Source organism: Phyllopteryx taeniolatus, chromosome 11 (assembly GCF_024500385.1).
Source record: "Phyllopteryx taeniolatus isolate TA_2022b chromosome 11, UOR_Ptae_1.2, whole genome shotgun sequence".
In the NCBI taxonomy this organism is placed as follows: Eukaryota; Metazoa; Chordata; class Actinopteri; order Syngnathiformes; family Syngnathidae; genus Phyllopteryx; species Phyllopteryx taeniolatus.
Window position 1 is genome coordinate 20,566,518 of NC_084512.1, and position 17,837 is coordinate 20,584,354.

Genomic DNA, 17,837 nt, shown 5'->3' on the forward strand with positions numbered 1-17,837 from the left:
GATGCAAGATGCACCAAGTGTGACAGTGTTTTGTGTTCTACTTTTCTGGGGTGGGCTATTGAAGCGAGAGCTGTTGTCTTTGCAGGCTCACGCGGGGAGTCATTTGCTCCCACTCCATTTGTCTCTGTTGGCTTCCAGGGAGGTAGAATTTCATTAAAGCCGAAAGCCCAGTTTAGCATGTCTGGAAGAGGCTCTCAGCGATCTGTTTGGCCCTGGCACGTCTGAATCCGAACCCTCACATTAGAGGGTTGTGTTCGAGGAGCAAAGAGTGCTTGCACCTGTAATGATGTCTCAATTTTTACCCTTTTGCAAAGCCTCTTTTGATCTGAAGAAGCTTTTGAGTTTGTTTTTATCTTGGGGCACTGCTTGTCATTATCACCCCCCTCGTCTACGACTCATTAGATCTGATTAATGCTAATTTGGATTTGATGTGCACTATGTAAATATCAAATGTGCCATTAGATGCATCTCAGTAATTGTGGAATAAAAGCCACCAGCACGACAGAGTCAGAAAAAATGTTAATATTAAGCCATGTTTACACAAAGTGGTACAATTCACTTTGATCTGCTGCAGCACAGGTTGGACTCGAAACACTGATCTGCTGTGCAATGAAATCAGCCTGTTACAGGTACACATTAACAAAATCAGACCCCAAAGCACACAACCAAGATTGAATGTATAAACAAGACTTTCATTGAACAAAATGAGCACCGGACGGTGAGCAACAACAACAATTATGGAAAAAAAATAAAACAACGACAAAAAGGTGTCCACCCAAAAGACCTGAATGTAACAAATATCCACAGAGTGGATGATGGCCCACAACAGGGAACAGAGGCCAAAAGGAAAATAAACACAATGAATGAAAAAGTATGCTAGAAAAAAAAGATAAGAAAAGCACCAAAAAAATAACAAAAAGACTTACCCATAGAGGAAAAATGATGAGTAACAAAAGGAGCGCAATACTAATTACACAAAACAGAAAAGAAGAAAAAAGCTACAACCAAAAGAACAAGATCTAGTCTACACAAGATCAGAAAGGACAGGCAAACCAACAGAAACAAATAAAAGAAGCTAACCTACACAAGATTAGCGAACAAAAAGACAGAGAAACAGAAAACTACTCACAGTCAACCAAGAACGAGGAAGGGAAACCAGCAAACTAAGCACGATGAGAAACGAGCACAAGGCAACGGTGGTGAGTAGGCAAAAGTATGGCGTCTGTCCTCAGTTTGTTACATGCTCAGAAGCCAAGCTGATGGCAATGTGGGCCAGGTGCGCGCAGGAGGCTCCACCCAGCCATGACAGCAACTGGAAAACAAAAACAAAAAGACAACAAAACAAGCGAGTTTCAGAATACGCCACTGCTAATGTGACATGGAAGAAAATTGGTTTGCAGTAGTTGTAGCTGCAGTTATGTGCCCCAGTGCTGTTCGCAACAGGTGTGGCGTTGTGTATCTACTATCAGAGCCCAGTGTTGAATTTAGTTACCAAGTGCTATGGGCAGTGTAATCCGGTGCAAGTACAAGACTTGAGTCAACTGGCTGAACAGTTGAAAACTATACATACAAAATGATATTGTCTTTTATCTCGCAGGTTTTCACCTATTGCAGGTAAATAAATAAATGGGATTCATTGTATTCCATTTTTTCAGGTAGGGTCATTCTACAGTCCTGCGTCTACATTATTGTAATGGCCAATTAAGGAAAATGTGCTTCACGATTTTCAGTCAGCAACATTTCCATTCATTACTTATTACAACCACGACAGGGAAGCTGTGCCTTCCATATTGTGCTCTTCTATCTGAAATTAAATATGTATACGAACTAATTAATCATATCTTCCACATTGCGAGGGGCGCAAACAAGCGGAGAATGAATGGAACGTCTCCTGTCACCGTGTTGTTGTTGGAAAATGGGTGAAAAACACACTGTGAATGAATCTGTCCTTCAAACACGTTGACGGTGAACATCTTGTTTCCCTGGAGATTGTCAGCCCGAGTCACGTTGGCAAAGGTGTTAGTCTTTGGATATCGGACCACTCGGGATTGCATGTCGACGTACAGCGAGCGCAAACCGTGTGTGCATATACTACACGCTAAACATGGAAGTGCTGAAGTGCTTGGGGGCTTCCAAATGGGGGAACGAAGGCCATGACAAGCCTGCGCAGACCAGTTGTTGGAGAATCTATCTCTCTGGCAGTACATCGGTTTCTGCGCTGCACTTAACCACACGCGGGGATTTGATCAATGCAAGGGAGGGGAGGCAAGTCCGAGGTGATGGAGGTACCTGCCAGGACCTCACCAGCGGCCGGTCTCTTACTAATACACTACCTCTCCCGGGGACATGAATCTCTTTCGCTGCTGGAGCTCACACAGAAAAACAAAAGCATCCAGAGTTCCTGTCAAGGCAGGTACTTTATGCAATAGAGAGCATGTTTACCTGCAAAAAACTTCACCTTGCCATTTCGGAGTCAAACGTGAAAAATATTCTTTTGAAAACAACAATATGGTGGTTTCTGTCAGTCTAATGGGTTTTGCCAGTGATTTATACTTTTAATAGTTCTACCTGTCAATATACGTCGCTGGCATTGATAGATGAACAAAGATACATTATTTGTAGTAAATCATTTTCGGACCAATGAAGAGAAACCAGCTCATTTCCAACGGCACGCCTGATAATCTCTCGGTTCGAGTTCACATCACAAATGTGAATTTAAAGGGGGGAAAAAAACCATCAATCATCATGTACGGAGCCACATTTGGTAACTGAGTAGGAGCTCAAAATGGATGGAAACAAAATAGCCATGTGTATATATCCATCCATCCATTTTCTGAGCCGCTTATCCTCACAAGGGTCGCGGGCGTATATATTATAATGTAAATATATATTATAATGTAAATATATATATATATATATATATATAAAGGAAAAGAGGAAACAAGGAAATGAGGAAGGAAACGAGGAAACAAGGAAGGAAACAAGGAAATTAAACAAGAAACTAGGAAACCAGAAAATGAGGAAACAAGGAAGGAAGAAATAAGGACACGAGGAAACAAGGAAATAAGTAAACGAGGAAATGAGGAAACAAGAAAGGAACGAACCTCGTAGGTCACTGCTCGGGCCCTAATTATATTGTATTTTTATGATGTCAAAATAACATGAAAATATATAAATACAAACAAAATAGAATCTATACGGGGTTTTATTTTATACTGTATATATCGCAATTGAATGGATAATGACTTTGAAACTTGGACATGAAATGTAAAATAATACCGTAGTGCCTTGAAATATGAGTTTAATTCATTCTGTGACTACGCTTTTACCTCAAATCATCTTTCCCTATTCAGATGAATAGAATGCAATTAAAAGACCCAACAAAAAATGTGTGATGTTTTTTAATCAAAAAAACATAACTGTAAACATCGAGTAATGACATAATTAAACATAATGTCAAGAATTGAACATTTTGTGCCTCACGGGCAGTGTGAAACAGTCATGCAGGCACAAACAAAGAAGAGTTTCACAACTGCAAGTGTCTCAATAAGCTTCAGTAATATTGCTCGTTACACGTAGAAGATAAAGTATTGTGTATGTTGTAGATGAGGTAGAATTTCAGAGCTTTTCCCTGGGTCATGAATCAATATAGTTCATAAAAAAAAATTAAAAAAAATACATCACACTGAAAATGGTGAAAAGGCCTGCAGATGTAATAATGTCTTCTTTTTTCTGGTGCACCAACTCAGTAAGAGGTTTTTTTCCATGCAGAAGTGCTGCAGCCCTGCTACATAATGACCAACAAAGGAAAGCAATCAGTGCAAAGAGAACATCCGGGTTAGGCAGATGTGCCTCGCAGTGGACTTAATGAGCTCCAATGGAGGCTGCCACCTGAACACGAAAAAAGTCTCTGTGAACATGAACCTTGCTAAGGCGCAACTGGGACTGAAGTCACACGCTGTGCAATCGCCGTTAACTGCAAAACTTCAATACACCTCAAAGCACGTGGCCCCTTTGTGCAGCTTCAATGCCCCCCCTCAAAAAAAAAAAAACTCCGCTCCGGATTCGTCAATGCAGATTTTAGTAGCTACTGTAAATACCATTCAGCCAAATTATTACTATATATAAAATCAGTTTGGATTATTATCAATACAATTTGATATACGAACCCTTTGTTGAAACCCTCATTTGAACACTTAACCCTGTTTTGAAACCCTAGTTTGAAAACTTCACCCTGTTTTGAAACCCTAACCCTCTTTTGAAACCCTAATTTGGACCCCTAACCATGTTTTGAAACCCCAACCCTCTTTGAAACCCTAACTCTCTTTTGAAACCCTAATTTGAAACTTAACCCTGTTTTGAAACCCTAAACTTCTTTTGAAACCCTAATTTGAACCCCTAACCATGTATTGAAACCATCATTTGAAACCCTAACCCTCTTTTGGAACCCTCATTTGAACCCCTAACCATGTTTTGAAACCCTAACCTTCTTTTGAAATCCTAATTTGAAACCATATCCCTGTCTTGAAACCCTAACCCTCTTTTGAATCCCTACCCCCGTTTTGAAACCCTATATTTTTCCATATTTTCTTTATATTCCTCCGTCACGGCTGGCAAGGCTGTACTCTCTGTCGGTCTTCGTTGACTGATCAGCGGCATAAAATTGTCGCAGGTTTCCATTCAAAATATCACCGGTGAAGTTTTTCAGTTCGGATTTGTCTCGGCGTTTTCACCAATTATTTTGTTGTTTTCTTCACGTTAGATTTCAACCTTAACTCTTTGCATTTCTTCTGTCTCTTCATTTCTTCTTAAATTACTCAGCAGCATCTGAGTCATCAAAGGTGTTGTCTACGCCAAATAAACTACAGAATGAAATCCCTCATTATTATGTTAAATGTGCTCATTTCTGTCCTCAGAGTAATTCACGTTTACTTTTCAGAAAATCTGACTGTCGGGTTGTTACGTTTGCTCGTGTAATCTAACGGCTAAGGGTGCTGCGCATAATTTGTAACAATGATGTTTTGACAGGAACTACTTCAGACGTTCGAAGGGTGTACATTATCGGCTGATAATATACGGCGATGGAATTTTCTGAGCCAATCAGAATCAAGTACTCACCAAAACCCACGGTAGAACACTGTGCGCTCTCACACAAACATCGTAGCTGCGCTTCCATGGGCCTTAAAAAAAGAAAGATCTAAACTTTTAGATATGCAGAATTGTTGGTTTTAGAAAATAGAGCTGTTGTAAAAGTTTTCAGAAATAGGCAGCTAACCAAAGATTTACTTACTTGTTAAATTTCACACTTGATGGGTGGGCAGGCACTCCAGAGACCAGACTGCTTGTTCACAAGCAAGCAAAAAAATAATTTCCATCCATCCATCCATTTTCTGAGCCGCTTATCCTCACTAAAAGTCTGACAGAGAACATTTGTTTGCAAATCAATTTATTTCCACAGTGATACAACCAAGAGAGTTCATACTAACACTGTTTACATGTAAGGAAGCGCACAATGTCCACATCATTGGTGGGCAGCATATTCCTTGGCTGTAAAACCTAAACATTTAAAGTGCATCGGGTTAGTCATTTTTCACCATATTCCACAGCCAACGACCGCATGCAAGCCAGTAAGTACTAGCACGTTTTGTTGTTTATCTATTCATTTGTGTCTTTTTAAATGAAAACGAGCATATTTACAAGTTGAATACATAAAAATATTTACTCAAGTTTTCCGTTTTACTTCCATTTCCTGGAATTTTGAGGCCTCATTAATGGTAATGAATGAGAAATGTTACCATAAGAAAGATGTAAAATGAATAATACCAAGTCATCAAGGTATAAAAAAATATGGCTGGTTTTTGAAAAAAAAAATAATTCAATAGCCCCAAATAAAGATCTCGTAAAAGCAGAACTCGGGCTTTTGAATATGTGAGCGGCCACTTTTTCCTCAAGCAGCTCACACAAAGACCAAGTAAAACCATTTGTATTTTCACCCTTGCAGGCTGCACTTCATCACCGAGACACCCGAATTACACTTTGTCAATTTGTGTAGCAGATTCGTGCATGCAGCGGACACAATATGTCAAATTTCATCAAGCAGTAAGTAATTGGAAAAAAAAAGAGAGAGAAATGGTATCAATTAATATTCATATAGCTACAATTTAGTGGCCACAACAAAGTCTTCCCCCACCATCACACACAATCATTGCCTAAGTACAGTTCAGCTGTACTTCACTTTTAAATTCAATACATTTGCATTTAACCTTGTGTAGAATACATTTCAATTGGATCATTTTTTGAATTAAAACATTTACATTCATTTGAATCTGAATATATTTAAGCGAGAGTATTAATGCTCAAAGAAGGTGGTACTTGGCGTAAATAGTTTGAGAACCCGACACTATTTCATAAGGAATTGACATTTCTGGCACTTAAATCAAATTACGTGTGCAACAGTCCATGAATAGCAATGATTTTGCAGGCAACTTGAGTTAAAAGGGAAGCTTGAAAAGTGCAAATATTGCTTTTCTAGAAAATGCAAGTGAGATTATACAGTATGTGACAAAAACTGACGACACAATCTATCAACACAACAACCCGCCTTCCTCTCATGGTGCCTTTCTTCCTCGTGCAAACGCCGCTAAAAAGAACTAACCAAAAACAGTCCAAAATAAGAGATAGCCAAGTTACCCCGTGCGAGAATTGATCGACGGTGCCGCAGTGTTTTCTGTCTTTGTGCTTTCGGCGAGCGCGAGACAGATTGGCCGCACTCTTAAACTGAGTGAGGGCATTGATTCGGAGATTAGGGCCTTACAGCGGCACGCCGTGGGGTGAAGGACGGCGCCGGTCCCGCTTTTTCCCGTGCACCGTGTTTGCCTTCCCACCCTGTGGACAGACGCATCTTTGACACACACAAACACAGCGCATTGATTTCCTGGTTGGCATTGAGCGACACGGCCGAGAGTGGTGAAAAAGGGGGGAGGCGCGTTCAAACAAACATATTCCACCTCACGCTCGTCCACTCACCACGTCCCCCTCCGAACCGTCTAAACAACTTCACGGGCACATTTGATGTTTTAGGCTGGTTCTCAGGCTCTCCCTCTGCATCACCCTCCATTTTATTTGTTTTTGACTTTCGGTGCTGCGTTTGGCACACAGCTGAAACATCCGGCAGCTGTTCGATGTATCCGCAGAACACAAAGCCTCCCATTCTGTTTATTTCAATGGAACCTCCTAATTCAAGCGGCCCTATTTTGGAATTTGACCACAATCGTATGGGACAAGTAGCACCAAAAGATAGACTTCAGCTCTTCACGACTCTCAACAGGTTAAGTGGGAAAGAAAATGGGTCGATGGAAGTCTACTTCATTTTTCTTGGTCAAATCTATACCAAAATTGCAAAATGTTTTCTCTTTTGGGTATGTGACCTTAAATTGTCCAGATATGTGAATCTGTGAATTTGGGGGTTGAACAGACTTAGTTAAAAGGTTGACTTTACCACTCTACAGTGAACGGTTAAGAGCTTGAAGATGACTAATCGCCAATCATGTGTTTTGGGATTAACAACATGGATGCTTCGGAGAAAGCAAGTCGAGCGGCCTCAAGCGCGTGGAAATTGGTCACTTTCAAAATATGAAAGTCTACCTTCAAACATAATAAAAGCATGTCAGACTATGAAGGCAATAGCTAATGCTAGCAGGCGAAAAGCCAAAATCCTCACATCAGCCATAAATTAGCTAAAGCACAAAATGCTCTCCTGTAACAGAAAAAAAAAGAGACTATACTGTAGCATCTGTTTAGATGAAGAAACGAGGACGAGCGGTGGTCGATCAACAACCTCTTTATTGTGAAAATAAACGGTTACTGTCAAAAACATCCAACTTCTTCCGCCCAAGCGTTAGCCTTCATCCCACGGACACGATACCACGCTCCTCTTCATTCTACTCCCCCGGCTCAGTCATCCAATCACAAATCACACTATCACAAAACTCTAACAATGACCGTATCACAATTGTAGGATCGCTAATATTATTGCAAGAAATTCCCTTCTCCTGTGATTTTTTTTAAATTTTTTATTATAGTACAGTAGCAAGCAATGACCCTGCAGTTGTGCTACGTACATTTGTTTTAGCTCTCTATAAGTTACGACAGTCTGCAAGGCCACAAAGGAGTCTGAATGTGATTGCATGAGTGTCTGAATGTGACCGAGTGGGGCGAGTGTAACCAGGCACCGCAGGGAGAGTGGGCTCCAGTTACTTTTGGCATAAGGCAAACAATTGCGTGGATAATCGTTGACAACTGAAAAGATATCAATGACGTCTTCGATGAGTCGACGTCGACTCGACTAACATCACCTCAGCGTCGACTGAACAAAAATCTGTAGTCGTTCAACCCCTCGTGTGAATGGTTGTTTGTCTATATGTGCCCCGCAATGGACCAGCGACTAGTTTTTTTTGGTTTGTTTTTTAATGGTGGCAGTTCAAACAGGTCATGTTCGACGTCAGAGGTTCCACTGTAAGCGTCTGTTGCGGTTTTTGTACATGTGTGTGTTGCTTTCATGTCCGTTCCAGTTGTGCCATAGGGCCTGTATGTTTTTGTGTCTGTGTGGAGGGGACACAGTCGAGCGGTCCCAGCCAGAGGCCTACAGAGGCGAGCGGTCACACGGCCCCGACAGTGAAGAGAGCAGAGTCCGTGTCAGTGGAACTTCATAACACACCGCTGCCCGCCATGCGGGGACGTGCTAGGGAGCGTTTGACAGGCCAGAAAAAAGGAAAAAGGGAAGATTTCTATTTTTAATATAAAGGCCATATAAACACCTCGATTCTCGTCTACAGATGGAGCAGAGTGAAAGAGGCAAACACCATAATGAAGCCTTGATAGCTGATTTTTTTACAAATTACTCATTTGTAAACTGTTTGTCACAACACTACCAACCCGAAATATTAGGCACATCTGCACACTCGAATGACTGGGCGAGAGGGGGGGTACTTATGGAAACGTGTTTGAGCATTTATTCATTAACCTTGATATCCAGCTTAAGGTTCACATAGTAGTACGCTCGTTGTCCTCACTAGTAAAATAATTCAGCATGCTAGGAGAACGACTAGGCCGCACTAATAGAATGATTGGGTCATACTACAACCCCAATTCCAATGAAGTTGGGACGTTGTGTTAAAACATAATAAAAACAGAATACAATGGTTTGCAAATCATGTTCAACCTATATTTAATTGAATACACTACAAAGACAAGAAAAAAAAACGATAACATTTATTGTTTTTAGCAAATAATCATTAACTTAGAATTGTATGGCTGCAACACATTCCAAAAAAGCTGGGACAGGTGGCAAAAAAAAGACTGAGAAAGTTGAGGAATGCTCATCAAACACCTGTTCGGAACATTCCACAGGTGAACAGTCTAATTGGGAACAGGTGGGTGCCATGATTGGGTATAAGAGGAGCTTCCCTGAATTGCACAAGCAAAGATGGGGTGAGGTTCACCTCTTTGTGGACAAGTGCGTGAGAAAATAATCGAACAGTTTAAGGACAATGTTCCTCAACGTACAATTGCAAGGAATTAAGGGATTTCATCATCTACGGTCCATATCATCATCAAAAGGTTCAGAGAATCTGGAGAAATCACTGCATGTAAGCGGCAAGGCCGAAAACCAACATTGAATGCCTGTGACCTTCGATCCCTCAGGCGGCACTGCATCAAAAACCGACATCAGTGTTTAAAGGATATCACCACATGGGCTCAGGAACACTTCAGAAAACCAATGTCAGTAAATACAGTTCGGCGCTACATCCGTAAGTGCAACTTGAAACTCTACTATGCAAAGCAAAAGCCATTTATCAACAACACCCAGAAACGCCGCCAGCTTCTCTGGCTTCTCTGGGCCCGAGCTCATCTGAGATGGACTGATGAAAAGTGGGAAAGTGTTCTGTGGTCCGCCGAGTCCACATTTCAAATTGTTTTTGGAAATTGTGGAAGTCGTGTCCTCCAGGCCAAAGAGGAAAAGAACCATCCGGACTGTTATGGACGCAAAGTTCAAAAGCCAGCATCTGTGATGGTATGGGGCTGTGTTAGTGCCAATGGCATGGGTAACTTACACATCTGTGAAGGCACCTTTAATGCTGAAAGGTACATACAGGATTTGGAGAAACATATGCTGCCATCCAAGCAACGTCTTTTTGATGGACGCCCCTGCTTATTTCAGCAAGACAATGTCAAAGCACATTCTGCATGTGTTACAACTGCGTGGCTTCGTAGTAAAAGAGTGCAGGTACTAGACTGGCCTGCCTGCAGTCCAGACCTGTCTCCCATTGAAAATGTGTGGCGCATTATTAAGCGTAAAATACGACAATGGAGACCCCGGACTGTTGAACAGTTGAAGCTGTACATCAGGCAAGAATGGGGAAGAATTCCACCTAAAAAGCTTCAACAATTAGTGTCCTCAGTTCCCAAACATTTATTGAATGTTGTTAAAAGAAAAGGTGATGTCACACACTGGCAAACATGACCCTGTCCCAGCTTTTTTGGAACGTGTTGCTGGCATAAAATTCTAAGTTAATGATTATTTGCTAAAAACAATAAAGTTGATCAGTTTGAACATGAAATATCTTGTCTTTGTAGTGTATTCAATTAAATATAGGTCAAACATTATTTGCAAATCATTGTATTCTGTTTTTATTTATGTTTAACACAACGTGTCAACTTCATTGGAATTGGGGTTGTAGTTAAGTTCATACAGTAGTGGAAGGCAGCAGTGGAAAACCACTACTGCCTTCCTGTACTTTATGACTAGACTAGTACATGGATCTTAAAATGGATATCAAGGACAATGAATAAAAACTGAAACAGCTTTCTATTGGTGTGAATGTGGGTGTGAATGGTTGTTTGTGTCCTGCGATTGACTGGCAACCAGTCCAGGGTGTCAGCTGGGATAGACTCCAGCTCACACGCCATCAAATGAGGACGAGTGCTATACAAAATGGATGGATGGATGTCTTTGTAACGCCGAACAGGTCTTGTATTGGATCTCATTAGTGACTTTATAGTGCTGCTGTCTTCCACTCGGCGCACACACTGGTGCAGACACACATTAGTTCTTTTTGCAAGACAGCTTTGTCTCACACCTAATCCACCTTTTCTGCCATGACTCACTTTCTCTAGCACAACTTGTTTTTAGCCTTCATGCTCCACCTCCTAGGGCCCTTCAGCTACACTGGAAAGGTCGCATCTGTGCAGTCTTTACGACCGTGCGCCGCCGTGGATCGGCGGGCACGGCCGTGTGACGGCAAGCAATCTTGTTTCGCTGTGAACTAAGCAACTAAGTGAGACAGCAGAAGGGACTGAAAGTGACTTCTGCAAATTGGACAATAGCACCTGCTAAACCAGAGATGGGCAAACCTTTGTGCTGCAGGGCCACATTAAATTTTTAAAACAGGCAGATTTATTAATACAGTTAACCCTGGCTATTCTCTGTTCTCTAGTCTCAAAATGTACCCAGTTGTGGGTTTTTTTTCTGTGAAAACTATCCTCAGCTATTCACTGAAAAACTCACCCATTTTAATTTTTGCACTCTTTCCATAACGCTCCTAAATTCCATAAGATGCCGCCGAAGCCCTGGCTAATTTCATTTGTGTCAAGAAAGTATGTTGAAGTGATACATCGCTATTAAAGTGTTTCGGAATCAAAGTTTGTGCTATATTTATGATTTTAACTATTGATATAGTCAATTGTAAAGATTTTTACAGGGGGTGTCTATTGTGTTTTTCACTGTTTCAGGAAGGGCTTGTCCCTATCCCCTTCAAATACTGTAATTTAATAATTAATTAACATATATATATAACTAAATAAATACATATGTATTTGTATTTTTTTTATTTTACTGAGACTTTTTTCATATTTACAACATAATTAACCAATTATTTAATGAGATAAATGAATTAAAAAAATGAATAAATACATTGACAATATATTAAAAAACAAAGCCATACTTTGCCCACCCCTGTGCTCAACGCTGATAAAAGTGACATGTATACAGACTTACAGCCTGTGGAGTCGTGTTGTTCATCTTGCTACATAGTCTAAATAGGCAGCTGCAAGTCGTCAACAGTGTTGCAGCCGCTTCTATTTTGGTTTGATGTGTGGGACGACGCTCCTCAGGGAATCTTTGGCTTGGGGAGACACGAGCGACCCGAAGCGGCGATCATCTTGGCCGGCTCCTTGAGCGATCCCCGGTCGGAGTTTTCTGAGTTTACGCCGCCGTGAGGAACAGCGTGGGGCTCAGAGATCCTGTGAGGTTGAAGCGGGGAGGTGCGACACACGCTGGGGATTTGCTGCCGGGGGCCGTTGTTAAAGCAAGGAAGGCCTCTGGACGGAGGGGGCAGCTGCCTACTCCTGCTGGCCAAAGGCTTCAAGGAGGACAACTGTCTGAGCGGCTTGGTAGCAGGACGTGACGCGCCTTCGCGATAAGCGGACGCGGGAGCGACCGAATCGTGCGACATAGCCGCGGGGCCCTGCCGCTCACACTGGACCCCTGAGCTTGAACACTGAATAGTGCGGGGATGACTCAGCTCCGACGGGTCCGCTGGGGCTGACACATTTGACGCGAGGCCATCAAGAGGAGCGTCGGCATCAACGGAGGCCCTCGCACCTCTCGTCTGGTCACTGCGGCCCTCGGTGGGGAGAGCTTTTACTGGTCTTCCCGGGTGGAAACGCTCGTTGAGGTTGAAAGGTATTTGAAGCTGCAGGAAAGCGCAAAGAAAAATCCAAAGGATTAAAAAATGAGGATGAAATAGTTATGAAACAGCATAATGAGACAGACTTGGAGATGTTTTTTGATGCTGTTCCAGAAATGACATTTATTTAGTTTGATGTCGCTCAGGCATTTGAATATTTCTGCAGCTGCAAAAGGAAATTCTGAATTTCAAATCACAATTTCTTTGACTTGTTTATTTGCTCCTAACATCACAGCATGGTTGCACTGCCAGTCACTGAACTATTCCTGGAATGGGAGAGACAAAGTCACAGAGAAAGCCCCGATTCCGCCCTTAGAGAACAATAACCTTGCCCTGTGAGCGGCTTTATTCGCATCTTTTGGGGCGCTTTGTGACGAGTGGCTTCAGAAGAATTCATTGGCCCGCAATGGCACCTGTGTCACAACAAAGCGCTGAGCCACGATCTACTGGAAAATATGTCAGGACGGCCACAGAAAACTCCATGGGAGTACTATTGACATTTTGCACAGGTGACTAAGAGTGTCCATTTATAACATTTGAATGAGCTCCAGCATCACCTGCAAAATAACACGACAACTTCACAAAGTAGCATGTTCAATGAATATCATGCATGTCATAGTTGATAAATTGGACAAAATCAACTGCACATTTACAAATACTGTACATGTCTATTGGTAAACAGTGACATAGGTATACAGTACTCCAATGACTGTGTTTTAGCAATACTATAATGATCATGTATGAACTAAATCTCAAAAAAGTTGAAAGAAATTATAGCAGTGTTGCATTCTCCTTTGTTTGTCCATCTGGTTGTTGGAAGTTTTGTGAAGGAAGACCAAATGCAAAGAATGATAATTAGCAGGCGCACGAAACCACTTTTTTCACAGGGAATCCTCAAAATGTTCACTGAACTTTGACACCTTGCTCTAGGCTTAGACAAAAAAAAAAAAAAAAAGCTTGGCAATTTAGCGACGTCCATCTGTCTAGGACACCTGCCTCTTATTGGAGCTCATTTGGGAGAATTTCTTAGTTGGCGTTTGTCCTAGTATAAGCCCTGGAATTCACCCAAAATGGCTGCTGCAAACCAAAACATCCTGTTCAATTTCTGGAATGGGTCGTTGAGACTTTTTCATGCATCCTGCTCTGATAGATATGCAAACTTTTCCGATCACTGGTGAAACTGGTGTCGGGGGTTCTTTTTTCTTTTCAGGGAGCACTAGTGAGGGAGTTTTTGCGGGATCATTCGCACCATCCAGTGCTTGGGCCCTAATAAATTCCTGTATCTGCACCTTTATCCAGATCCTGATCAAAATGAAGCCCATACGCCACCACTCTAAAGCAAACCCTGCTAACTGGATTGGTCCTGTATGTCCAAATATTAATTTAAAAACCAATGCTAGTGGTTGCTTGTGGCTCATATATTGTTGTTGAATGTAATTATAAAAACAATGTGGCAAATCGATTGATGATGTTCATTGTAGAGACTTCAATTCTCACTATAATATGACATACCGAAATTCTTTTATTATCGCAGATCCGGATGAACAGTATACAGCTTGTTTGTTTGTCACTTCAACAATTTAATGGCCTGCCAAAAACACAATTCAACTGGGCTGGAATGATTAACCTGCAAAGCACAATGCCTGACCTGTGACCCCCCCAACATTCCCAGATGACACTTGGTGCTATAAGGTAACTTTGACCTTCTCTCAACAGTTCAGGCAGCTCGGAAAATAGCCGAGGAGGCTTATTAGATAAATCCAGTCAACAAGAGGCGATGGTGCAGCTGCTCAGGTCAGAATAAAAGCAAACATTGCACCATCAGTGCTCGTCTGCCAGTGCATAAATACAGCTTCCCAATGACCCGTGACCCCTGCGAGGATGAAATCCTACTTAGTTCTGGTTGAGGTGGATTCTTTAAGGCACGGGCACTTTACTGAAGCTATGACTCTGAATCCTGCCTGAAGCCATTTAGAGCCATTAACAACATGAAGTGTGTTTTAGCACAGCCATCTCTTCAGGATGTGTGAAGATATGAGATTGTGTGCTGGTCAAGTTCAAGTTACTGCTGTCTGTTTCTATGGATTTCTATTGATTACAGGCTGGCTCTGGATGGCTGAGACCACAGCGCCATCTCCTGGTACATTGGCACATATTCTGTTAAAAAAACCTTTGCTTATCCTCACCTGCATTTCATTTGATTTCTGCGGCGACCAACAAAACTTGCTTGAATTGGTGGTTTGTTAGACTAGACAAATACATGTTCACACCATTAGGAACAGAGTGAAGTGAAAAAAATTGAGCAATTCAATTAAAAGTACAGTGATGCAGGCAAGAACTAGCTGCAGTATTTTGCATGAATGTCTGCTTATGGCAAAACAAAAAGTTAATATTTATGCTTCAATATGATACATTTTCATGAGATTACCCTTCATTCCCAGTTAATTTCCATAAACCCCCATGGAAAGATTCCAATTTGAAATCTTTCCAAAATTGCCCAGCTTAATTTCACATGGAAATTTACCAGAAAATTTCCAAAAATCTTCCACTCCTTTGCAACCCTAGTTACCGCCATGTAAATACCCAAGCTTGCAAAACCAGTTTGAGTGGCCGTGTTAATGAAAACACTGTGAAGAGCTGACGCACCTGGCGCCCACCGTGACCGATTTCATCTGCCGCTTTTATCTCCGTGAAATACGACCACGGTTGCGCATATTTGAATATGGAAATAAATATTCCTCGTTTAGTCGACGCCCAGAGGAGGATGAGGCGTGTCACTGCGGCACATAATCATCAGAGGATGCAGCTAATATAGTGCAACTCTACTTTAAAATTGGATAAAGCCAGCACGTCGTTTATAGGTGGTTGAGAAAATGGTGCTATGGATTCCGGAGCACGGCGTTCGGCTGCTCGAGAGAGTTTGTCATGTCCAATTACATGCTTTTTCCTTGAAATACCGAACAATCAAAGTGTTTTAACAGTAAAACTCACATGAATGCAGAACAAGACCCACACGGGGAGATTAAACCATGCATGCAGTGTCTGACTTTATTTGATGACATAGAAGAAATCAACTAAAAGCACTTTAAAAGGAGTCCTTGGTTTTACGACAGTATCGAAAAACGACGTTTCAAGCCTACGTTATGGTGAAAGCCACAGTGAACTAGTTTGCAAAGTGTCTTTCATACAATTATTTACTGCTTTATGACTTTACTTCTGTGTTAGCGTAGGTTAATGATAGATTTACGTATAAATTCGAGTTATGTCGTCAACCGAGGACCCCCTATACGGACAAAAGTCTTGGGAAACACTTGTTTAACCAGACCAAAGCTGTGGAGAAAAAGTCATTTTCTGTTCCAGTACTCAAAGCATAAATGCATGCTTGGAAGACTTTGGTGTAGAAAATGCTCATTTAAATATCTTTGGGATGAATACACAAATGTTCCACACACTGCAACATTTTGTGAAAAGAACACTAGAAGCTTCCAGTAGCTGCAACTCCTACATTCTTTTGTACTTCTTGTATGTGTAATGTCTCCCAATACTTTCGTCCTCATAAAAACCTAAAGCACAAAAAACAATGCAAAAATGTCAACATCTGCACACTGGGGGGGGGGGGGGGGGGGGGGGGGGGTGAACAGAGAGAGAGAAAAAAAAAAAAAAAAAAAAAAAAAAAAAAAAGAATATGTGCTTGAACTGAAAAACTCCCATTGTGACCCAACCAAAGGCATAAAGATGAAGGAAGCATGCTTTACAGCCATGGTTGACGGTTAAGATGTTAGAGAGTTTCTACTGTACCATGCCCGGTCAGTGAAGTACTGCACTAGGTGCTCCACTCCTTGCCACAGTCATTATGTGTGGGCAGGCAGAGTTAAGAGGAGAAGATGAGGAGAGGAGGCGTTACAAGAGTCACAGAGAAGAAAGAGGAAGGAGGCAAAGAGACTTGTTGCGGTTGGAACAAATTCAATCCAGGATTAATATCTACCTCTACCTATGCTTACAAGAATGTCTCATAATAGATCAATAAAGAATCAAGTTCATGCAAATGTACTGTATGAACAGTGTATTTAATTTTAGATGTCTGATGAGATAGATTAAGACAAGGTTTGACTACAGCCCCAGCGGGCGCGAAAATGTTGTGATTTTGCCTTCATACATCACCACAATGGAACAATCAAGAAGTCTAGGTTTCACAAAAGGATGGCATTTGCCCTTCAGGAATTACAGCCATTTTATGCAGCATATCGCCATTTTCAGGGGCTGAGAAGTATGTGGACAAATAGTGGCAGAGGGCGTTTATTTACTAAACTGCAGCTGGACGGATGTCTATTCGGGGGGAAGCTTTGATTGCAATTTATTTTATGTATCCACATTTTTAAATAATGGGAAGTAGTGGTTAGCACATCAGCCTCACAGTCAAGAGGTTCCTACCTCCTGTGACAGCCCCAAAACTTTGAAGACCATGAAATTGTCCACAGGTGTGAATGTGGAAAATGTGGTAAATCTATTAAATAATCTGAGAGACTGCTGTTTTTGTTAACCACAAAAATTGAAATAGTCTCAGCATTTAACAAATGTCAATAATCTAGATCTAGGCTGTTTGATATGGTTGCTTTCGTTTTTGTGAAGAAACTGTTGATTTCATCACAGCTTAGATTGATGCTGTGTTGTTTTGGATGGCCTCACTTGTACTGAGATGTCACAGGCCATCTCTTATGAGTCAAAAAACAAAATACTTTTGAGCTCTGGAAAATGGAGGCACTCTGCATAAAATGGCTGTAATTCTAACGTGAAAATGATCTGAAAGCCTACACGTATATCACATCGATATTTCTGTATGCAAAATCAAGGGAAAATCTGACTTTATTTCAAATAGGATCTTTTCTTGTGCTTGCAAGCACACTCCACTCCCACTGCTGTTGGGAGAATGCAGGCAGCACTGACGCATTTCTCAAAAAAAAAAAAGGCTGATAAAAAAAAATCTCAAGAGCACTCGACGATTCTGAAATAACCTGAGGTGTTCGAACAATGAGCTGCATTTATTCAACCGTCACTCTTGATTGAAAAGAGCATGGTGTGGGTTCTGCGCAT

At 41.5% G+C, this 17,837-nt stretch overlaps 1 protein-coding gene across 10 annotated transcripts in view; it reads right to left on the reverse strand.

Moving 5' to 3' along the window:
* Positions 1-533: 533 nt before the first annotated feature.
* Positions 534-17,837, reverse strand: part of ccser2a (coiled-coil serine-rich protein 2a) — a 52,053-nt gene continuing 34,749 nt past the window's right edge. For 6 of the 10 annotated variants that reach the window (XM_061789597.1, XM_061789599.1, XM_061789598.1 and 3 more), the window contains one exon: positions 7,823-12,752. In XM_061789597.1, the coding sequence (XP_061645581.1) occupies positions 12,168-12,752 (585 nt within the window). In that variant the 3' untranslated portion in view covers positions 7,823-12,167. Of the gene's footprint in view, positions 1,313-5,118; positions 5,181-5,290; positions 5,417-5,495; positions 5,557-7,822; positions 12,753-16,544; positions 16,585-17,837 lie in introns of those variants that run through there. The other 4 variants (XR_009790735.1, XR_009790734.1, XM_061789603.1 and 1 more) reach the window with 4 other exon arrangements.